This window comes from Quercus lobata, chromosome 12 (genome assembly GCF_001633185.2).
Source record: "Quercus lobata isolate SW786 chromosome 12, ValleyOak3.0 Primary Assembly, whole genome shotgun sequence".
Lineage (NCBI taxonomy): Eukaryota > Viridiplantae > Streptophyta > Magnoliopsida > Fagales > Fagaceae > Quercus > Quercus lobata.
The window spans coordinates 19,303,669-19,328,277 of NC_044915.1; the positions used below are offsets into that span (position 1 = coordinate 19,303,669).

At 36.0% G+C, this 24,609-nt stretch overlaps 1 protein-coding gene across 1 annotated transcript; it reads left to right on the plus strand.

The window, feature by feature from the left end:
* Positions 1-4,225: 4,225 nt before the first annotated feature.
* Positions 4,226-5,601, plus strand: LOC115970351 (probable pectinesterase 29). Its single transcript, XM_031089996.1, has 5 exons — positions 4,226-4,461; positions 4,569-4,572; positions 4,682-4,840; positions 5,035-5,250; positions 5,347-5,601. The coding sequence occupies exons 1-5, from the start codon at positions 4,226-4,228 to the stop codon at positions 5,599-5,601; spliced, it is 870 nt and encodes a 289-aa protein (XP_030945856.1).
* Positions 5,602-24,609: the final 19,008 nt, after the last annotated feature.

Sequence of the window (24,609 nt, forward strand, 5' to 3'; positions counted from 1 at the left end):
GAGATAACATATAACCTTGAATTCTAGAACAAAGAGCAGAAAGCGTACCTTGATGCAGTGAAATTCAAAAAACAAGACTTGAGAATACCTTCAATCTTCATCCCAAATCCACATAGTGCCTAAGATGAGTGGTCTCTCAATCAGTTCTTAAGTACGTTGATTTTCCAAAAGAAAAATGTATTCAAAAGATACTGCAGAGAAAAATCGTTTTCTCTTCTTTTAATCATACATACATTTTAACTGCCCTTGGCAGTTATTTTATTTAATAAATCTTATTAAATAAAAATTGATTATCTAATTAGGTTAGCCTTTTGGGCTAACCCAATTGGGCTTTAGTGTGTGGCTTGGGATGAGACCAAAATGACTAATAAGGCTCTAGTTCCGATGGGTTTTAAACTTATCTGTCAACTCTTGACAAGTTTAAAGTTATCAATAATTATATAACAAGTACCACTATAGAAATATAATTGCACTCTATGTCTTATTAATAAATTATATCTCAAGACTCTAATATAATATCATTTGACCCCTCCATGAAATATCCATAATGAACAAAGTTATAATTAAATTGTCACTTTATAAACAACTATGTTATTTCTCGAGTCCCCAATTTAATCTTTTAGTTATTCATATTTATAAAATCTAATTTCATAAAATCTGAATTTCAGTAACTCTTTACTAAAATGGCCGGCCCTGAATAAACAGTTTCATTAAACTTATCTTAAGGGGATATTTCATGTTTCTATAGAAAGAGATTATGAATTTCATCTTAAAAATATGTGTTCCCTCAGCACTATGTGTGGTTACCCAACATACTGCGATTTTGACTATTAAACTGGATCTCACTCTTGATATATCAAAGTAACCTACATTTCATGATTGAGTTCACTATCCTCTCAAGATTGAGAGTCTATGAAATTAGAAGTCGTGAGATTAATTATTCAGGTGACAGTTGTTAATAAAATAATTAATTTTACAGTGGTCTAGTTCAATATGTTTTACACACTTAAGACATATCAACACATCAACTAGAAGTCTCCACTTCCATGATCAAAACAAACCATCTTAGTTAATGTGTTATAGTATTCACAGATGAAACACCCAATTTTATCACTGACTACGAACTATATTTTGAGTTTACAAGGAACTTGTGATTTATAATTTCTGTAACTAAATCACATAAATCACACACAATGCATCTTAAGGACTATGATAATGTCTCATTAGTTCATTTATAAATAATCTCATATAATTAAAATTTTTAATTATTTATAACATGCCAATAAATTGGATTTTAAGGCACAAACCCTAACAGTCATGTACAGAGAAGGTGTGCCCAGGGTGAAGAATCATAATGAACATCGACGGTAGCAACAAGTAGTACTGAAATGGTTTGATTAAGTGCCCAACAAAAAGGTACTTTTTTCTGTGTTTTTAATGGTAGACGTGACATTAATTTATGTAGTCACGTGGCATAATAAGGAATGGTTAACAAAAAGTTAAATGTTTCACTTTATTATTATTATTATTATATAGTATAAATTCCTTATAAAAACACAATTATTATAAATATCTACTTACATGCAAACACAAATTATCAAATTTCAAATATCTATAAAAATAAAAAGAAATAAATTAATATTATGTTAATTTTCTTGTGCATTGCGATTTGCATGGGTTTCTAACTATTTATATTATTGGGGGGAGGACCAAAAACATAACTGAGTTGGCCCTCCCCAAAAAAATAAAATAATAATAATAATAATAATAGTGGATGTTTTCAGTAATTCTTCTCCATACTGTCAAACAAACAAAAATATAACGCCATCCTCACACGAGAAAAAAAAAAAAAAAAGTAACTAAAAAGATAATTTTTTTTTTCTTAGAATTAAAAAAGAATGTAATTGGAGTACTATACGAATTCGTGACATAAAAATTATTTTGTAACTTGTTTGCGAAAAATAATCTGCAATCACACAAAATCGTAACAAGTAGTAAAGAATTTTTAAAAAACGAATGTCGAACCCACATGGATTAACTATGTTATTGAATACCAAAATTCACTAAATTAATTACTATTTGGAAAATCGAAAATAAATGGAATGTTCTACTATTTGAATTAAATTATACTATTTAATAAAAATAAATCTACGAATACAAAACATAAAAATCTAAAAGCGTAAAAAAAAAATAATAATAAGAATGGATTTAGAGCGGTTGATTTCACCTAACAAATTCCACACAATTTATTCTTCATAATTATTAAATTCTAATAATCTCCCGTTGATGATTAAAAATTCCTTAAGTATTCAATATCTTCTCTCGAATAATATCAAAAATATCTTCAACTAAAAATTCCATATCTCTATGCGAATTTAATTAATTGGAGACTCATTATGTACTTTGAATTTTCTAAAAAATCACACTAATCGCGGTAAAGCATCTCTACTTTAGCTCAACTAATGGTGTTTAATTCTAGAACTAAAATAACAAATCACCTCTCGGTTTCATTGTAATTCAATTGATCAAACAATAATTCGTAAAAAAAATAGTAAGCGTTAAGAATAAGAATTAAACACTCAATCATGGAAATATTAAAATAACTCAGAATATAAATTGTGTGTTCATTGCTAGACTACATCAACGCTCTAGAAAATAAAATTTAGTTCATAATAAAATTGAAAAGAAAACAAATAAAACTTATGTCTTTCATCTGAATTGGTTGATCAACATGAAGCTCTCGCCTTTGTCCTCAGATCCTCCTCTTCAGAAAGACTCCCAAAAAAAAAAATACTTCAATGCGGCACACTGAATTTTTGCCCTAAAGAGTCTTTAAATAGGTAAAGGAATCCTATTACAAGTTGAATTCCCATTTAGAGAAAATCCCAGATTTTTAGGCTTCGCTTAACCGACTATTTTGGCCCATTTAACTTCAAAATTCGGGCTTTTGGTAAACTACAAAGTTGTAGCCCTTTAAATTAACTTTCCAACCAAACTTGAATCATCTCGATTGGATATCTGAGCCCAAATTTATGCTGAAAATACTAACTGATGTGTAGGCTAGAATCCTAATCCGAATTGGACTTGGATTTGGTGCAAATTTCTTTTGATTCTTTGCTCCAGTTGGACTTAAATTTAATTAGGTTGGTCTTCTCTTGAATTCATGCCTGGCTAGATTTAAGTTGACTTGATTCAATTGGCCTAGCCCCACTTTGCATGTAAAGCCCTTGTAGATTAATCTGAAATCTTCTCATTCCTTCAAAGCACAAATGAATAGATAAATATAAATAAAAATAAAATCAAATTAAAAGAAATAAAGGAAAACTAACAATTTTTAATAAATAAGAGGATAATAAAAATCATGTAAAAATTACACTTATCATAATTCTACATGCAATTTACTCTAAAAGATATTCTTCTTATTTTATATTTATTTTCAAAGGGAAAATAACTTCATTAATTCATTGCTGAAATAGAATAGAGTCAGAGTACAAAGCCTCCGTAGTTTGTGGAGGAGAATCTTATATCCAAATTGTAATATGTCTGGCATATCTTAGCCAAGGAGTGAGCAAAACAGAGTTGGCACTTCGTCAACACTAAGATTACTATATAATGAGGCATTGAATATTTGAATATCCTGCACTATTTGGCCAGCCGAGACAGACGAGAACCAGAGGAGCTAGGTGGGGGAGTTCGTAAAAGAAATTATTCTTATTTTATATAGTCGAAGTTAATTTTGCTCCTATTTATCTTTACTAAGAATGTAAAGAATAATCTAGTCTAGCATAATATCCTGCCTTTTTTATACTAGCCAGAAAATATTTCAATAATCTATCATGTAATCGATCCAATTAATTTAAATCCTAGCTAGTCTGATAATTTAACCTGAAAAGAAAAAGAAAAAGAATCTACGTAGCATTTAACAATGGATACACCCATGACTTGACATAATAGCCCAGCCCATGCATAAATTTCGCCAGTTAAATTTGGTAATTTACAGACAGAAAATATGATCATTATCCAAATAATGACGATAAATTTGATTTCAAATTTGATTTTATTTTTTAATTGTTTTTGTATATTCCACCAAATAGGCCGTGGCCTCTTGGAAAATACCCTGCCGTTGGTCTCTATATAAATTATGGCTACCATTAGAGTTTTGTACTAAAAGAATATTTGTTTAAAATTAAGCTTATACTAGCTAGGAGATACTCACATGCATAAAATGCAGTCTCTCCAATTATTTTCATGCATTACCCTTTTGTTACTATACTGCAATGTGTCCATATCAGCTTTCTTGTGTGAACTAAATGAAGCCAACCCCTTCAAAGTTGCATTTACCATCGCTGTAGATATTGCAGGCCGTCACGGAAACTTCACGACCATTCAAAGCGCCATTGATTCTATTCCTTCAGGCAACACTAAGTGGATACGGATTCAAATTTTTGCTGGCATATACAGGTTAAAAAAAAAAAAAAAAAAAAAAAAAAAAAAAAAAAAAAAAAAAAACACTTTAAAACCTAGCTAGTTGAGGCATAAATAAATGCGCAACTTGTATATTTGTGTAGAGTTGTTAGTGTATTTGTTTTTTCTTTTCTTTTTTATGAATGAGTTCTTAGTGTATTGTAGAGCTTATTAATTGATTATGAGGTTTTGTCTATTTAATTATCTTATTGTGCAGAGAAAAATCACAATCACATACGATAAAACATGTATTTTACTTGATGGAGCAGGCCGCCATGTTACGTTTATTGAATGGGGTGATCATAAACTTATGAATTCTAGCTCTACTTTCACTTCAGTTGCTGAAAATCTTGTGGTCAAAGGCATTGGATTTAAGGTAGGGATACTAATAGCAATAACTTTTGGTGTAGGTAGGGTTGAAAACCTTCGATCTCTTATTCAACGACTAAAAACTTTATTAGTTAAATTAATTAAAACTCACGCTAGCCCAAGTACTTGAATAAATGCATGTGCAAATTATTTAGTATTAATGTTAAATATGGTATAACCCATGTGTAAAACTCTTAACAGAACACATACAATATTGGTCTGTATAGCCCAAAACAGAAACACCAGAGACCAGCTTTGGCAGCTGAAATACTAGGGGACAAAGCTGCTTTCTACAACTGCAGCTTTTCGGGGATGCAAGATACCTTGTGGGATGCCGCAGGCCGCCATTACTTTTACCAATGCTACATTCAAGGTGGAATTGATTTTATATTTGGCAATGGCCAATCTTTCTGTGAGGTGAAAGCAAAATTATTCATTTTCGTTTATATTTTAACCTAAACAAAATTATTCGATCATGTAATAACTGTTTTTTTTTTTTGGCTGGATATGTAGCAAAGTGTTGTACATTATTCATTGGGAACATATGGTCATGGAACCTACGTCGGCTATATAACAGCACAGGGAAGGGACTTAGCTGGTGATCCTTCTGGCTTTGTGTTTAAAGATTGTGAGATTCTTGGGGAAGGTAAAGCTTACCTTGGGAGAGCTTGGAGAGCTTTTTCCAGTGTAATTATTGCCAATTCAAAGTTATCAGATGTAGTCGTCCCGCAGGGCTGGGATGCTTGGTTCAACGTGGGCCATGAGTAAGAAATTCAATCTCTCGGAAACATTGATGTCCATATCATTATTTTTTGCCTACGTTTATTTTTTATTAGCAGGGCCGGCCCAAGACCTAAGCAACTTAGGCTAGGACTAAGGCCCACCACACAAAAAAAAAAAAAAAAATATATATATATATATATATATATTACCCCTAGGAAAAAGGGCCCCTCTATAATCATACCATATAAGATTTTCTAGATTTTTAAGGAGAAATAAAGAGACTAGAATTTTTAAAATCTTTTAAAATGTGCTGATTAAATTTGCCACCTCATCAAAAGATTCTATAAATATCAAAATGATGATAATCAACTTCTTTTTTAAAATTAAAAAAAAAAAAATGTTGAATAACATGGTTTAATCAAATTTATTCGTTTCAAAATAAATAACCTCAATTTAAAATAATATGGATTTTGTAACTCTAAGAAGTCTAGAGGGTCATAACCTAGACATGCACTCACACATATTCATATATTTGCAATTTATATATATTTACTAAAAGAATTTTTATGGGATTTGAAAAATAGCTTTGTATGTTAAATTAGGGGTCGCTCTTTGATGTCTTATATATGTATGTGTAAACACAAATTTTTCTCAATTGTAGAAAATTAAACAATTGAAAAGAAATAGGTTTGCAAATATAAATTTGTATTGATGTATAATGAGTACAATCTTTATTTCGATTCTTTTACAAAAAAATACCCTCTGATTCTATTTTCATTGAATTTGACTCGAACAAGAATCTTCTTGACTTTAATTGGAAGATGGATTGATCGATCTTTATAATAAATCTCTAGCTTCGAGCTTATTAGAGATTTCTTGTCCTTCAAGTTCTTCAAGCCCTTCAAATGTTCTTCAAGTTCTTCAAAGTTTCCTGAGACAGAATTTCTCCAGAGTTTAGGCCTCTTGAAAATTTGGTCGTGAAAATGAGAGGGGATGTCCTCTATATATAGTGATTTTAGAGGATAAACTCCACTTCAAATTGATATACTTGAAAGTATGTAGTAAACTTTTGATTGACCCAAATTTTTCGTAGAGATAATTATCTCTATTTATCTATTTTGATAAATATCATATTTTGATAAATATAATAATCAATAAAGATAAATAATTATCTCTATTTAATTTATTTTAATCAAGATAATGATCTATCAATTTTGAATAGAAAATTTATCTTTATTTTATTTATTTACAAAGATAATTATCCATAAATTTTGAATAGAAAATTTATCTTTATCTTGTGAGCCAAATGACACTTGACAAATTTTAATATGCCAATGTGATGTCAATTTGGATGACACATGTCATCATTTGACTTAATTAATTTAATGACATATTAACTTGGAATTTGTCACTAAATTTTTGATGTGGCATTTTGTAATTGGTTTGACAAATTTTTTGCCTCCTATAGTATGATAGTAATTAAGAGCCTTGCAACTCAAAACTTCTTGTTCTTTTCAATGAAGATATCTAGGATTCAAATCCTCTCACCCTAATTATTGATATATCAATAAAAAATAATGTTTAACAATACTCTCCATATTAACTTGGACATGTACACAATTTTGGGTGTGGAAAATGGTCAAGTCTCGACAACTTCATGCTTTGATGCTATTATTTTCAAAACCTTTCCTATATATTTTTTTCAATCTTGAAAATTTCCAATATGATAGGAAGTTCCCCATGTTCATTATTCCAAAGTGTCTGACACCATGCTTCTTCCTTGGAATCGTGTGACCGACATTTAGCAAGGTGGAGTCCGTAGGTTGGGTAAATCCAAACGGGAGAGTGACTTGATAACCCACACTTCAAATAGTTTTAATATGATGCAATCAAATAGAATTCTTATTCAAATAGGAATTGTTTGAAAAGAATTCAAACGTGGAAGTGGCCACATTCAGATGCCTTGGCGACGGATCCACACACTTTTCCCAGTAATAACAGACCCTTGCATATGTAAACCAAATCCTCATATGATATTATTTTGATAAGAATTTTGTTCTTACTCAAGTCTCGTATAGATAACTTTTAACAAGAAGAACTTCTCTAGCTATCGAGTTTTTCAGCTGCACGACTTCTAGACCTTTAAAGTTTAAACAAATAGGCCAAGTCAGCCGAGTCCAAACTTAATAAGGACTGAAACGTTATCTTTTTAAGACATCCAACCTAATCCAAACATTGCTAGATAAAGGTCACGGATGAAGCCAACTGATATATAAGCACTTTCTAATATCATATTTTGACTGAAATATTAGCACTCTCCAAGCTGGTCAAGCTCTTTATCTCCAATTTAGAGACCTTCTTGACATAGAAGTGTAATGCCTCATAACAAAGTGACCACTATAAAAGCAAGCTTTCGGTGAGCAAATCCCCACTATTTCTTTTTTCACAAGTCGAGTAGAGGTATGAGGTCTCTCCTTTTATTTTCTTCTTCTCTTTGGCCCAACATGCTGATTTGAATATGCTATTCCAGATTTAATCTCAAGCTTTCTTGAAATCCTCCATGCCAATGCCAGTATCTTAATTACAGATGGCAGGTGCTTTTCTCTCTATCAGGTATGATAACCTTCTTTTATCCTTGTTTTGTCTCATGCATGCTTTTCCTTTTTCTTTTTTCTTTTTTCTTTTTCCGATCCACTCACATGAATATTTCTAAGTGGATCATGTGTTATCTCATTTTTGTTTTTTTGTCACAATATCCAACAAGTAGAATTAATGAAACTTGTTTTATGAAGCTGTTCTCTTTTTGAACATCAATTTGAAACTCTTATTTTATTCACTTTTATATGTAGCATGACTTGATTTTCTTGATAATTATTCTTTTGACTATCTTACGCAGCATTTGGTCTTTCGAGGCTCACTGTCCTTGAAGACTTTTGCAATAAGTTTCACAAGTTAAGCTTCAAAAGATTTCACAAGTTAGGCTTCAAAAGATTTCAACTTCACAATTCCATCAAGCTTCTTGAGATTTCAATTACACAAATCTGTCGAGCTTCACAAGGAGGCTATTTTCCAACTCCGTGGAGGTAAATTCTTGTTTGCTTCCTCACTTGTGTATTTTTTTGCATGTCTATTTTTCTTTTTCTTTTTTTTGTATTGTTTCGCCTCTGTATAGAACAGGTAATATGATGACTTAGTGGCACTATGAAGAACTTGCAAGAGTTTATTTTGTTCCTCAAGCCAAGTAGCTACCAAGACAACGACCTCGACGACAATCTTGAAGACGAAGACAATCTTGACAACGAAGTCTATCTTGGATACGAAGACTTCGTTGAAGACGAAGACAATCTTGACAACGAAGTCTATCTGTGATACGAAGACTTCCTTGAAGATGAAGACAATCTTGACAACAAAGTCTATCTTGGAAGACTTCCTTGAAGACGAAGACTATCTTAAAGATGGAGACAATCTTGAAGACAATCTTGAAGATGAAGATATTCTTGAAGATGAAGACAATCTTGAAGATGTAGACATCCTTGAAGACGAAGACTGCCTTGAAGATGAAGATTATCTTGAAAATGAAGACAATCTTGAAGATAAAGACATCCTTGAAGATGAAGTCTATCTTGAGGATGGAGACAATCTTGAAGACAATCTTGAAGATGAAGTTTGTCCATGCAAGGATGTGCATTGGTATCTTTGCAATGAAGCAACTGTCGATGCAACCATCTAAGGACATGCTTTGGCATCTTTGCATACCACCAAGACTTTATACGTGAAAGGTAGAACTACTTAGACTTTAAAGACGAGAGAGAAAGCACATTTTAGAGATGCCAAGAGACATTCTTACAATGATGTTTGCTTTCATGGTGACTTTGCATTCCTTTTGGTTGTAATGTCTTACAATGATGTTAGCCTTCATACGGTAGCATTGTCTTCTTGTAGTGACTATCTCATAGTGATGTTCGCCCAAAACTATGATTGCACTTAGTGTGACATACCAAGTTTTGCCTATGTTGCACTTGAGAGAGATCGATTCATCACGTGGTTCAAGAAGGTTTTTTATCAAGTAGTTTGGAGGAGTGTTTTTTTTTTTTTTTTTTTTTTTTTTTTTTAAGGATGTGATTGAACTTAGCAAATGATACCAAGCTGCCTACATACCCAAAAGGGGATCAAGTCAACACGTAGTTCAAAAGGAGATTTTTTTTTGAAGATGTGACTGAACTCAGTAAATGATACCAAGCTGCCTACGTACCCGAGAGGGGATCAAGTCAACACGTAGTTCAGGAGGAGATTTTTTTGTGCTCTAACTTTTGCCTAGGCTGCCTTTTTAAAGGTTTTCAACCTAGCGGGCCCTTTTTTTTTTTTTTTTTTTTTTTTTTTTGGTGCCCTAACTTTTGCCTAGGCTGCCTTATAAAAAGGTTTTCAACCTAACGGGCTTTTTTTTTTTTTTTTTTTTTTTAGAACACTTTCAAGAGTAATGGAAAAACATCATGTACCCTTTGAGTGTTGAGGTAGGCAATTTGGCTCTTACCAAGGAGTGTTTCAAACTTCAATCATAGTAATGCTTCAAGAACTTGCCATTGATAAGGCCAATTCTCAAAATGTCTTCAGTTGTATTAGTGTTGATTTCCTTCAATTCATCAACTGTAGCTTGTATGCCTTCTTCAAATATGGGTGGAGCATCCTTAACATCATCTTCGACTTCTTGGTTTATGGTCACCATTGTATGCCTTTTTACAGTCAAGGCTTCTCCAGTATTCACTTCCCAAATGGTTCTACATTTCATACGAGATGGAATGGAGTTTCAAATCTCATTTGAATCTTGATCAACAATAAGTGTGTCGTTAGCACCTCTAGGAAGGAAATTTGTCCTCTCATTCTACTTTCGTTTTGCCTTTAAATTTTTTGAAAGTCGAAATGGGATTGAATGCCTGAGCCTTGTGAGAACTGAACCTCAAGTGCCAACTTGAGAACGAGTTGAGTGATCGAGTCTTGTAAAAATAGAGCCTTAAGTGTCAACAACAGAGTTATCTTCTTGAGTCCCTAACTTATCAAAGACTGAGATATGTGAAGTGGGTCGCCCAATGCAATCAAAAACAGATGATTTCTTTGATAGATTCGAAGATTGTTCTTCTTCCTCATAATTTTCCAAAATTACAGAAACACTAGCTTTTTGGCTGGGCATATGAACATGAGTTGGTGGGGTGTATCCAATTCCAGCCTTGGAACTTGTTAAACTGAAACCTTTAGCCTTTGACACCTTATGTTCTTCTTTTCCAGAGGCTTCAGGGATGAGCTTATCTAAACCACTCGGCTTCTCATGGTCATAACCAGCTTTAGCCATAAGTCTATATGCATTAGGGTCAAAACCCTCTTTGGTTCCTTTGGTGGGCAAAGTCCCATGTTCAACAATCAGCCCTTGGGACAGTCTTGTGAACCCTTTCAATGGTTGGCTTAAGATTCCTGATTTTGTGATTTTAGCAACTGGGAGAGTTAATCCCTACAGATCTTCCAATACTGACCCTCCATCTCTTGAAAAGGGTGATTGGCCCTCTTTTCTTTTAGTGACTGGGACATAGTGTAACACAGGAGCTGCCTTAGTCGCTTTAGAAACTTGATGCTTCTTCTCTTCTGTGGGAGTCTTTGATTGCTTGGTTTCCTTCTCCTCAATTGGCTTGGCTTCCTTCTCCTCAATTAGAGAGTCAATCCTTGAAGTTTTGTAGTGGAGGTTTACGTCTTTGCTAGATGGTGAAATAATGACTTGTGCTTTTTCTAGCGTATCATCTTCCAAGTAAAATTTTGCATCAGCAAAATGTGATTCAGCTACAGTAAAGGGTTTGTGATCAGCTACTATCTTCTTAACTTGTCCATCTTGGAAATATTTAAAGCATTGGTGATACGTAGATGGCACAACACCATACTCATGCAACCATGGTCTTCCAATAAGCACTTTGTAAGTGGTCTTGGCATTAATGACATGAAAGAGCGCACTTGATTCCATTTCACCATTGAGCATATGAAGTCTAATCTTTCCAATAGCTCTTTGTCCACCTTGATTAAAGCCTTGAATCATCAATTTACTGGGAAGTAGTTCATCCAAGGAGATTCCAAGTTCTTTGAATATTTTGAGTGGGAGGATATTGACTGCAGATCCACCATCAATAAGTATACGATTGACTTCTTGTTCTCGAATGTAGCCAGTCACAAATAAGGGACGATTATGAATCTTGGATCCCAACAAACGATCATCATCAGTGAAAATGATTGAAGACCAATATGCTCTATACACAATAGTTCGCTCTATTTCTTCCTCACTTTCTGAAGATTCTTCTTCACCACTTACTTGATAACATGTAAGAGATGAAAAGATATAATCCTCGAGAATTGGCACCGGGGAGAAAGGCACTTTCAACTCAATAGGCTCAAATAAACCAAATTGAATGGTGAAATAAGTAGAAGTGGTTGTTGAGGCTACCATGGCTAGATTGGTAGTTGCAACTTCATCATCAAACATGATCTTTCCTTGACAAGCTAGCTCCATGATTTTATCTTTCAGCACAAAGCATTGCTTAATGGGGTGGCCTATGAGGCAATGATACTTGCAATACTTGGGATCATTTGTTTGGTCAGCCTCTTCAGGACGTTTCATCTCCGGTAGATCAATCAACTTCAGCTCAAGTAGATGATCCAACATGTTGGAGATATCGGAATCAGGGAATGGATATTGCTTTTCTTGCATTTCTTGTAAGGTTGGTCTTCTTTTTCTTTCTTGTGTGAGAGCATATGTCTGTTCTTTTATCTTGGGTTTAACTGGAACTTTGAGAGGAGCAGTAGTTACAATCAAAGACTGCTTGTTTTCCGATTTAGGAGGGAATTTGCCCCCTTTGCGAGTATCTTGTCTTTCTCTCCCATTGTAGGGTTCTTGAACAGGCGGGCCTTGGTGACCATTGGAAGCAATACTAAGCTCCATGTCATGAGCACGTGTTGCTAATTCTTCAAATGTTTTAGGCTTTATTCCTTGAAGAATGTAGCTTATAGCCTAATTCATTCCTTGAATGCACATCTCAATTGCAGACGACTTAGATAATTGATCCTTGCAATTAAGACTAAGGTTTCTCCACCGTTGAATATAATCAATGACTGGCTCTTCTTTCCACTGCTTCGAATTGGTGAGCTCTATCATGCTAACAGTACGTCGAGTACTATAGAAATGGTTTAGGAATTCTTGCTCCATTTGGTTCCAACTATCAATGGAGCCAGGCGCTAGATCGGTATACTAATCAAACACATTTCCCTTCAAAGAGCGAACAAATTGCTTGACCATGAGATCCCCATAAGTTCCAGCATTGTTACAAGTTTCCACAAAATGAGCTACGTGTTGCCTTGGATTGCCTTTACCCTCAAATTGTTGGAACTTTGGTGGCTGATAGTTTTTGAGGCATCCTCAAGAGATCTATCCTTTGAGTGTATGGTTTAGCGTAGGCAATGGACGCCTGACTTCCACCCCCAACTTGGTCTTTGATAGCTTCCTTGATTAACTCCTTGAGCTGGTCAGGAGAGATAGACCCCTCTGTAGAGAAATTGAGATCCTTTGTTGAACTCTTGGGTTTGTCATTATGGGTTTGTTTCGGCCTAGAGCTTTCATCTTCACAATTTGGTCCAGATGTATTCCCCATCTTATCCATTAGGAGAGTTATTTGTGCGTCTCTCATTGCTTCCCTTTCTTTCATAGACTTAATTAATTCTTCTAAAGTCTGGGCTATAGTCGAGACCTGTTCCTCCAAAGATGTTGTGTTAGTCATCATGACTGGCATGGCAAATGAGCTAACAGAGTGAGGAGAATCCCTAAGCTTGGAAGCAGGAATATCATCTGAAAAAGAGAATTTAGAGCCATCAAGTGATTTGTTTTCTTCTTCAGCATTTGGAACTTCTTGGATTGATTCCGAAGTTTGAGACAAAGCTGGCTGAGATAACATTTCTTTGACAAGACCAGCTACGTCTTTGCTTGCCCCTTGCGTAGATGAAGTTGTTCGCGACTTCTGAACTTTAGAAGTGTTGAGAACAAGTGAGGGCTGGGGAATGGATGTTGTTTGAACATAGACCTTTGTAAGAGCTTTTGTTCTTCTCCTTGTCACAGGTCCAGCATAGGAAGCGTCAGAACTTGATGAAGAGTTTGAATCCATTGTAGGATCGACTTCACTTGTTCCAAAAAGAGGGTTGTTGATTTGAGTCTTCTTTGAAGCCATAGGGCCTCAAAAGATGTGACAATTTGATGAAGAAGAGATGAGAGGTAGAGATTGTCCCACCGGGCGTGCCAAAAATTTGTAAACACAAATTTTTCTCAATTGTAGAAAATCAAACAATTGAAAAGAAATAGGTTTGTAAATATAAATTTGTATTGATGTATAATGAGTACAATCTCTATTTCAATTCTTTTACAAAAGATTACCCTCTGATTCTATCTTCATTGAATTTGACTCGAACAAGAATCTTCTTGACTTTAATTGGAAGATGGATTGATCGGTCTTCACAATAAATCTCTAGCTTCGAGCTTATTAGAGATTTATTGTCCTTCAAGTTCTTCAAGCCCTTCGAATGTTCTTCAAATTCTTCTAATGTTCTTCAAGTTCTTCAAAGATTCTTCAAGTTCTTCAAAGTTTCTTGAGACGGAATTTCTCCAGAGCTTAGGCCTCTTGAAAACTTGGTCGTGAAAATGAGAGGGGATGTCCTCTATTTATAGTGATTTTAGAGGATAAACTCCACTTCAAATTGATATGCTTGAAAGTATGTAGTAGACTTTTGATTGGCCCAAATTCTTCGTAGAGATAATTATCTCTATTTATCTATTTTGATAAATATCATATTTTGATAAAGATAATAATCAATAAAGATAAATAATTATCTCTATTTAATTTATTTTAATAAAGATAATTATCTATCAATTTTGAATAGAAAATTTATCTTTATTTTATTTATTTATAAAGATAATTATCCATAAATTTTGAATAGAAAATTTATCTTTATCTTGTAGGCCAAATGAGACTTGGCAAATTTTAATATGCCAATGTGATGTCAATTTGGATGACACATGTCATCATTTGACTTAATTAATTTAATGACATATTAACTTGGAATTTGTCACTAAATTTTTGATGTGGCATTTTGTAATTGGCTTGACAAATTTTTTGCCTTCTATAGTATGATAGTAGTTATTAAGAGCCTTGCAACTCAAAACTTCTTGTTCTTTTCAATGAAGATATCTAGGATTCAAATCCTCTCACCCTAATTATTGATATATCAATAAAAAATAATGTTTAACAATACTCTCCATATACAAAATGCAGAGTTCAATTTACATACGTGGAGGTGGATAATACTGGACCAGGAGCTGACACTTCTCATCGTGTTCCTTGGCTAAAGAAATTGAGTGCGGGTGATTTCGATCAATTTTTAAGTGTTGATAGATTCATCAACCAAGAAGGATGGATTGCCAATCTGCCTACAATAGTTTGATTAAGCATTATTTCTATTTTACCAAAGTTGTTTGTTATGTATCAAAGAAAAAAAATTCAACATGTAGCCATTATAGTTGGCTTTACTTTTAGCGAATTTGTTAATATAATGCAATAGTATTTTTTTAATAATATATTACAATTTAATCATTTAAAGTAAAATATATCTTGCCCATTTAATTTTTTATTTGGAAAAGTGGTTGATGTCTAGTTTAAAATGGAAGAAGCCTTTGTGTCTCTCTTTTTAACAAAAACATTATAATAACCTAAATGCAATTTTTTTTTTTTTTTTTAATTTTAGGCAGGGGAGGAGGATTCTAGCAGTTAATATCTCTATTGATCATTGAAAATATAGAGATACCATTTAGGTTGTTGAAATTTTTTGAAGTCCATGGTCATTAACAATTTAAATGTGATTTAACTTTTATGTATGTGTGTGTATATATATCCCATGTTGCATCAACCCTTTGAGCCTCTTTGAGGCTGAATATAGAAATCTAATATGCATGGTGGACATAAAATGCTAAGTTGAGTTCTTGCTTACCAATGCCAATTTAGCTAGATTTTTTGAAATTGGAGATGCTCTGTGTCCCCTTCGTAAGCTAGAAATTGAGTCCTCGATCGATCTTTTTGTTCTCTGCCTGGTGGCCAAGGCTATTTGGTTCAATACTCAATAGGGGGTGAGAACGAATGCCCTCTGGTTCTCCTCAGCAGCCTTGGAACTCATCCAACTCTTTTCCTCTCCCTTGGCCCTTCCGTTGATTGCTTGAGTCTAGGCCCAAAAAATGATTTTATGTTATTTGGAGCTATTCTATATGATGGAATTTGATAGTTGAGGAATTCTCTTCCCCCCCCCCCCCCCTTCCCCCACTCCCTCCCTCCCTCCCTCCCTCCCTCCCTCTAAGATGTGATTAGGAACAACATGACTGCACCAAAATCGATCAAAATAGCCCTCAAAATGGAGTAACTACACCTCACCACAAGTGATAGTGAACTGCACCACACTATGCGGTGCGGTGTGCAATTTTATTAAATCGCACTGTACCACAGCCATATATTATATTAAATATATATTAATTATTTAATGTCATATGAAATAAGTGGCTAGACTAGTGTCAGTGCATTCCAGTTTCATATTAAAAACAACTTTGTTTTGGTTAATTACAAAATTAAAAGTTCAAAACCTCATTCACTTCTTCATCTCACACTCACTCTCACAAAATCAAAAGTTCAAAAGTTTAATATTATTATTTATTTATTTGTATATATTTGTGGTACTTTTAGTTTACTCTCAATCTGTCATGGAATTATTATTTCTTTTATACATTTGTGTTACTTTTTTTGTTACACATGTTATATATTTATTTTAAAATATACTGTCAAATTGTCATGGTTATTAACATTAAACTAGAAATTGGTTGTTTATAAAAATAAAAAAAAAAACCAGAAATTGGTCATGATATCTTGAAAAATATATTATCCAAAAACCGACCAAACTGCATGTTGTACACTATACAACACCATACCGCCCATGTGACTGCAAAATTGAGGTGCAATGCGGTTATGGTTTTGGCCAAACAACACCGCCAAATTTGGTGCTTAAAATAGCTCAAAACTGCACTGAACCGCACCACGAATACCTAGTGGCGGCTCTAGAAATATTTGTTAGGGTGGTCACTAAGAAACTTTGAATATATCAACATTACACCAAAAAAAAAGAAAAAAAAAGAAAAACATGAAGTATTACAACTTTTTTCTACTGACAAAGAGAAAAGAAAAAATGGACTGAAAAGAGATAAAGTGGAAATTGAGAATACTGAGATGAGAGTAATAAAGTAAGAAAATTGAAATGATAATAGAAAATGTAAGGGTGAATTTATTCAATCATGTATTCCGTGCCAAATTTGCTTGTAATTTAGCAATTAGATACCTTGTATTTAGGTGAGAATTATGTAAAGGTAGTGTGTGTGAGAGTTTGAAGAAAACTTAAGATGTGTGCAATTCAAAGGAGTCTTACGACTGGCTCGTGACTGGTAAGTTGGCAGAATGGCACACGTGTGTAGCATGTAGGGGGAGCTGAAGGGTCACGACAACTAGAGCATTATAGGACAAAACTTCCAATCTGGTTAGATAGTTAGCTCGCGACTCGTTCCAGTCGTGAGGTTGAGTCTCCAGAATGCCCTGTTTGGTTGAAACTGACTTTTCGCATTTCTCATACACACTACTATAAATACCCTTATACCTACGAAATGTAGAGAGCTTCCAAAGAGGACTTTGAGAGAGAAACATTTAGCCAAATTCCTCTACTCTCACTCTTTCCATTGACAAAATGCCCTGTTTGATTAACTCATCCATAATCTTCATCATTTGATTCTCCAAATTCCTCTACTCTCACCTTTTCCATTGACATATCCTTGAGAGGTACATTTAGCCAAATCCTTATCTCACCATACCCATATTAGTGAGGAGGGATTTTGGTGCTTGGGAAGCAGTTCAGAAGGGACCAATTCATTTTGGTTGATGTAATGGGCGATTGCGAGATCCGGTAAGCTAGAAAAGACAAGGTTTGGCATAACCTTGTTGGAGCAAGAAGTTTGGAGGGCTTAGGTGCACTGGGTAAATTAGGCTTGGAGGGTCTTTTGCTATTCATGTATCCCAACTTTATTCTCTAGTGGACTATTGACCGCTTGGAGGGTGGCGAAGAGGTTTTTCACCGAGTACTTCGGTTTCCTCTTCGATAACACATCGTCGTGTTATCTTTGTGTTTGCATCTCTCTTCCTTTACTCTTTACCTTTGGATTACTGTTGTGATTGTATTTAATTATGATTTAGTAACTACTTTCCGCTTATTACATAAGATTTGTAGTTGTAGATACTTGATTTTGCACCTATAATTTAATGTTGGAAGATGACCAAAATGACCATTTCAAATACCCAAAAATCATAATTGCATTACATGCATTAAATCATTCATTGCATATCATAAAAATAATCTTGAGATTCTAACGATCGCGACGGTATGTCCGATTCTCGAATCGGACCGTCGGATTAAAAGATATCACAAGATCAAATGTTCACAGTCTACATGCATTGTATAGGGGTGAAACTGATCACATGTGATTAATTGAAATTAATTTTGATTGGTTAAACAATTGAAATTAATTAAATAATTGTGTGATTGGTTGTTGATTTTTATCAGAAATAAGCCCGGTCACATGAGAATAAAATGGTTAATCAGATAACAAGGGAATTGTTGATAATTAAGTCTTTTTAGAATATTTATCTATCGGATAATTATTTGGCACAGCTTCGAGGCTCGGCCCAGAAATGCTCTGTTTGAGATAAAACGCGTCTATTTCAAATTTTTAGGGATAAGAACCCAACCCAATTCGTATCTGATCCAATTTAGCTTATTTTTTAAGCACCAAACCTCTATAAATAGGGAACAAAAATCAGAAATCAAGACACCTTTTTTTGACTTCTCTCTCCCCTTATGTTAAATAAGTTTTGGAAGCTTTGCTTTAGGGATTTCTTTTTTGTTAAGAGGCTTCACGTAAATCCTTAGAAATTCACCCTCTTTAATCTCTAGGATAGTTCTCCACTAGTGGATTAAATTCATGCAGGTATGATTCTAACTTTGTTTCCATAACATGCTTTCATCTATGCTTTATTTTCCTTGGATGTGATGCTTTTTCTGTGTTTAGATAACCATGTTTCTCATATGTTATTAAATGTTCTCTTTTGCTTTCAAAAATTTCACATGATTAATTGATGAGCATAACTAAGGTTCTGTTTAACACTTAGAAAGATGTTATTAAGTATTAATTTACCCAAAGCATGTGGCCCGAGGGATCAGGCATAACTAAGGTTCTGTTTAACACTTAGAAAGATGTCTGAAAATATCAATTTACTCAAGGTATATATGGTCTGAGGAGCCATGTATGAACAAGGTTTTGTTTGATATTCAAATAAATAATAGGAAGTACAGCGTATAATGTAATAAATAAGAATATGACAAGGAAACTTTTATTAATAATAATACCTTCTTAGGTTGTTTACATTCCAAGGGCGTGGTACAACATTTTCATCTAGGTCTTCAAGATAAAAGGCACATATTCTAGCCATCGAGGTGATGCGATATGACCCTTCCCAGTTGGCCCAAATTTTCCCCATGCTGGGTTCTTTGCAGTATCTAAAATTTTTCTTAATACCAGGTCCCCAAGCACTAGTGGCCTTAACTTCACATTGGCATCATACCCTTGCTTAAGCTTGTGTTGATAGTACACTAGCTGAACCATAGCATTTTTTCTTCGCTCTTCAATTAAATCTAAACTCTTCTCCAATAGCATATCATTGCTGCTCGGAGTAAAAGAGCTTGTTCTTAGCGTTGGAAATCCCGTCTTTAAAGGAATCACAGCCACGGCCCCATAAGTCATTGAAAAGGGCGTTTCCCCAGTGGACCTATGAGGTATAGTCCGATTTGTCCAAAAGACGTGTGGCAACTCCTCCACCCATTTTCCCTTTGCATTATCCAACCTCTTTTTGAACCCACCCACTATGACCTTATTGACAGCCTTGGCCTGTCCATTTCCCTGTGGATATGCCGGGGTGGAATAACTATTTGTTATGGCCAAGTCACAGCAATACCTCCTGAAAGCTTTGCTATCAAACTGAAGGCCATTGTCCGAGATGAGTGTACGAGGGATTCCAAACCAAGTGACAATATTTTTCCATATCTCTGATATTTGCTAATAGTTCAATTTTAATCCATTTGGGGAAGTAATCCATGCCGACCAGCAACCATCTCTTATTCCCTGCTACCTTAGGGAAAGAACCTACAATGTCCAAGCCCTATTGAGCAAATGGCCAAGAGCTAGACAGTGGATTAAGGACTCCTCTCGGTTGGTGAATGTTTAGTGCAAATTTTTGGCATTGATTATACTTCTTCACATACTCTTGTGCTTCCTTCTGCATGTTTAGCCACCATTATCTTTGAGTAAGGGCTCTGTGAGACAAAGATTTGCCTCTTGTGTGGCTTCCACAAATCCCTTCGTATAACTCCTCAAGGAGCAACTCTGATGCTTCAGGGTGTATGCAAAGCAAGTATGGCCCAGAAAAAGAACACTTGTACAATTTTTGGTCCTCAAACAGCCAAAACTGGGGAGCCTTTCTCCGTACCTTGTCAGGCAAGATATCTTCCTTAAGGAATAGCACTATAAGGTCCATCCAGCTAGGCCCCACCCTAATTTGATGGATATGGACCATCTCTCTCTTCACCTCAATAGGCTTGCACAAGTCTTCAACAAGGATGACCCAAGGTAAACCCTGTGCCGAGCCGAGGAGGTTGCAAGAGTGGCCAGAGAGTTAGCATGTGTGTTTCCACTCCTAGGGATATACAGCAAGCTGAAAGACTCAAATCGATTGCAAGTCCCTAACCTAATTCAAATTTTCTTGCATTCTCACATCCCTGGCTTCTAACTCCCTCTTACTTGGCCTATGATCAATCTTGAATCTGAGAATATCTCCACCGCCTCTCCACCCATTTTTTAAACCATGGCCATCCCCACCAATGGAGCTTCATACTCAGCCTCGTTGTTTTTGGCCGAGAAGCCCAGTCTTAAGGATTTCTCAATAGTGATATTCTCAAGAGATACTAGAACTAACCCTACTTCAGATCCCTTTTGATTTGCTGCACCATCAACGTGTACCCTCCAAGATAAAGGCTCCTACAGTGAGACCACGCTAACTGATTTTCTATCCATTTTCTGTCTCTCAACTTTTTCTTCAAATGGGGTTTCAGGAAACTCGGCCACCAGATCAGTGAGGACTTGACCTTTGACAGAGGTGTGAGGAATGCATTTGATATCAAAAGCCCCTTGGATCGTACCCCACTTGGCAATCCTCCTTGTGTAATCAACACTCCGAAGGAGAGATCTAAGTGGAAGTTGGGTGAGGACAACAACTGTGTGTGTTGGCAGTAGTGGGGGAGCTTATGCATAGCATGCACCACTGCCAAAATGGCCTTCTCCAGTTAAGTAACGGATCTCGGCCTTATGTAGTGACTTGCTCACATAATAAACTGGCCTCTGTACACCACTATCAACCCGCACAAGCACCAGGCTCACTGCATGGGAAGCCATAGCAATGTAAGCAAACAAAACCTCATTTACCTCGAGCCTAAACATAATAGGTGGCCGAGAAAGGTATTCCTTTAATTGCTGAAAGGCCAGAACACACTCCTCGGTTCATTCAAATCTCTTCCACTTATTTATCAACTAAAAGAAAGTCCTACACCTATCTGCTGACCGAGAGATGAATTGGTTTAGGATAGCAGTCATTCCTGTCAATTTCTGGACCTCTTTGGGATTCCAAAGTGGCTGTAAATTGTTAATTTCCATAATTTGGTTGAGATTGACTTCAATTCCATGGTGAGTAACCATGTACCCTAAAAACTTCCCTGATTCGATACCAAAAGAGCACTTAAAAACATTAAGTTGCAACTTGTGTCTCCTCAAGATCTCAAAGATATTCTCAAGGTCGTTAACATGCTCGGATTCCAACTTACTCTTGACCACCATGTCTTCTATATAAATTTCAATGTTTTTTCCTAAATGTGGCTTAAACATCCTGGTCATCATCCTCTGATAAGTAGACCCTGCATTCTTCAAACCAAAAGGCATCACCTTGTAGTGGTAATTCCTAGTGGGAGTGACGAAAGGTGTCTTCTCCTGATCATCCAAAACTAAAGGTATTTGATAATACCCTTGAAAGGCATCCAGGAAGCTCATCCGAGGATGGCCCACATTGGCATCCACCAACTGGTCTATTCGACGTATGGGAAAAGGGTCTTAGGGGCAAGCTTTATTCAGATCTGTGAAGTCCACACATACCTACCACTTTCCATTCTTCTTCTTCACCACTACTGTATTGGCCAACCACTTAGGGTAGAAAACTTCCTTAATAGCTCCAGCTTGCTTAAGCTTGTTCACCTCCTCCTTAATAGCATCTGATTGCTCTTTAGACGAGTGCCAAGGTGGTTGCTTCCTAAAAAGGACAGTTGGGTTGACATTTAGATGATGGCAAATGAAGTCTGGATCCACACCTAGAGCTTCATAAACATTCCATGCAAACACATTAATATTCCACCTTAAAAATGCTAACAGTTCTTCCTTCTCCTGAGGAGGCAACTGAGTTCCAACCTGAAAAAACTTCTTTGGATCACCATCTATAGCAATTTCCTCCAACCTCCCACACTTTAACTCCTCCAAAACTGCATCTATAGATAGGATCAGATTTCATGATTGCTATGAGTCCCCCTCAGTAGAGGCTGAGGACTCAACCTCAAGCTGATGCATGATTGCAGCCACCAGACACTGCCTAGCCATGGATTGACTCCCAACAAGCTCTTTAATCTAGCCCCCTGACGGATATTTCACCTTCAAGTGCAGAGTTGAAGAAACAGCCCTTAGGGCATGAAGCCAAGGCCTTGCTACAATGGCAATATAGGGGGAATAAGCATATACTACAATGAAGTCAACTTCCACTACCTCCAAACCTGCTTGCAGGGGCAATCTAATTTGGCCCTTTTGGATGACAACTTTCCCATCAAAACTTACCAAAGGTGAATCATAGGCTGTTAAGTCCTTAGGCTTCAAGTTCAACCCTTTGTATAAGTTAGGGTACATAATCTCTACACCACTGCCCTGGTCTACCAGCATCCTCTTCATGTCATACCCTTTTATCCTGAGTGTAACCACTAAAGCATTATCATGTGGCTATATGGTTCTCATCTTATCATCGTCCAAAAAACTCAACACCGTTCGGATCTCCACTCTAGCCCTCTTCAACTCAGAATTAGAGTCCTCGATAGGTAGCCAAGCTACAGACATCACCCTGGAGAGATGAGAAGTAGTTCTCCCAGGAACAACAAAGATGACATTAATTGTTCCCAAAGGGGGCTTTGAAGAAGCATTCCCCTAAGCCCTCGACCCTGCATGGTCTCCCTGCCTATTGAGCTGATACAAAAACTATTGTAACCTTCCATCTTTGACCAATTACTCCAGATGATTCCACAAAGTTCTACAGTCCTTGGTGGTATGCCCCCGTTCCTGATGGTACTGGCAATGAAGACTTTGGTTGCACCTCATGGGGTCTCCTCCCATCTTGTTTGGCTATTTGAAGTATGGCTCATTCTTGATCTTCTCCAAGACTTGATGTATTGGCTCTCAGAACACCGTGTTTACCACCTGAGGAGCTGTAGACCCAGATTGCCCAAACAAATCCCCTTGAGGCCTGCTATTATTGTATCTATCCGACTTGAAATCCCTCCTGTTCTGAGGGATAACCTTAGCTTTTTTCTTCCCTTACTGTCGGTCTTCCTCAACCCGTTTGTATTCATCAATGTGATCCATAAGCCGACGCACACTCCTCACAGGTTTCTTAGTCAAGGACTTTCTCAAATCATGCTTAGCAGCCAGGACGACTTTAAAAGTCCTTATAGCCACATCTTTAAAGTCCCCATCAATCTTATTGAACATCTCCTAGTATCTGTCCGAGTACGTTTTCAAGGTCTCCCCTTCTTGCATGGACATGGATAGCAAGGAATTTAAGGGCCAAGGAACCCTATTGCAAGTGATAAAACGAGATCCAAACGCTCGGGTGAGCTCTTTAAAGGAATCAATGGAACCTGCACCTAGGCCATCAAACCACCTCATCGCCATAGGCCCTAAACTGGACGGGAACACCTTGAACATCAATGCCTCATTCTTGGAGTGCACGACCATTCTCTGGTTGAAGTGACTTACGTGCTCCATAGGGTCTGTTTGGCCATTGTAAATGGTGAACGTGGGCTGGGTGAATCGCCGAGGAAGTCTCTCTCCCTCAATTCTACGCGTGAAAGGTGATCTGGAAATTTGGTTTAGTGTTCTGCTCATCGCATCATTTCTCAAGCCTTCGGAAGATGAATTCCTGCTTCTACGTGTTAGGATTAGTGCCCTTAAATCCTATTGTATGATGCTATGTATGATATTAAGTATGACATTATGTATGATGATAGGCCACAAACTGAATGACCCCTAGTGATAGAAATTAATTAATTAATTAGCCAAGTTATTAATTAATCAATTTATCATGCAAACGCGTGGTAGCACAAACAAATCACCAATAAACTAATTATGTAGCGGAAAATAAATAACACGATGATTTGTTTACGAATGAGGAAAACCTAACGGCAAAAACCCCACCTGATGATTTTCAGGTTACCACTCCCGAAACTCCACTATTATCACAACAAGCGGTTACAAGTAAAGGAATCCCAAGTACCTTACCAATCTACAATTGAACCCTTACCCCAATACCCAATTGGACTTGTTCTGTAGTGACAGTTCCCCTTTCTGATGCATGACTCCCAAGTACGTGACTAACAAATTGCGCGGATCTCAGTACACAACTTCAATCACCAACTAAGAAGGTTGTTGGTTGCAAAGTTTTTCAGTTCATTCACACGATGAAGATCAAGAAGATGCTTGGTCACAAAACTCTA

What these genes read in the sequence shown, in the direction of transcription:
- LOC115970351 (XM_031089996.1), top strand. Translation starts at nt 4,226, where the DNA reads ATGCAGTCTCTCCAATTATTTTCATGCATTACCCTTTTGTTACTATAC. An exon ending in TCAAAGGCATTGGATTTAAG is followed by an intron (nt 4,841 to 5,034) that starts GTAGGGATACTA and finishes AACTCTTAACAG; the next exon opens with AACACATACAATATTGGTCT. An exon ending in ATGGCCAATCTTTCTGTGAG is followed by an intron (nt 5,251 to 5,346) that starts GTGAAAGCAAAA and finishes CTGGATATGTAG; the next exon opens with CAAAGTGTTGTACATTATTC.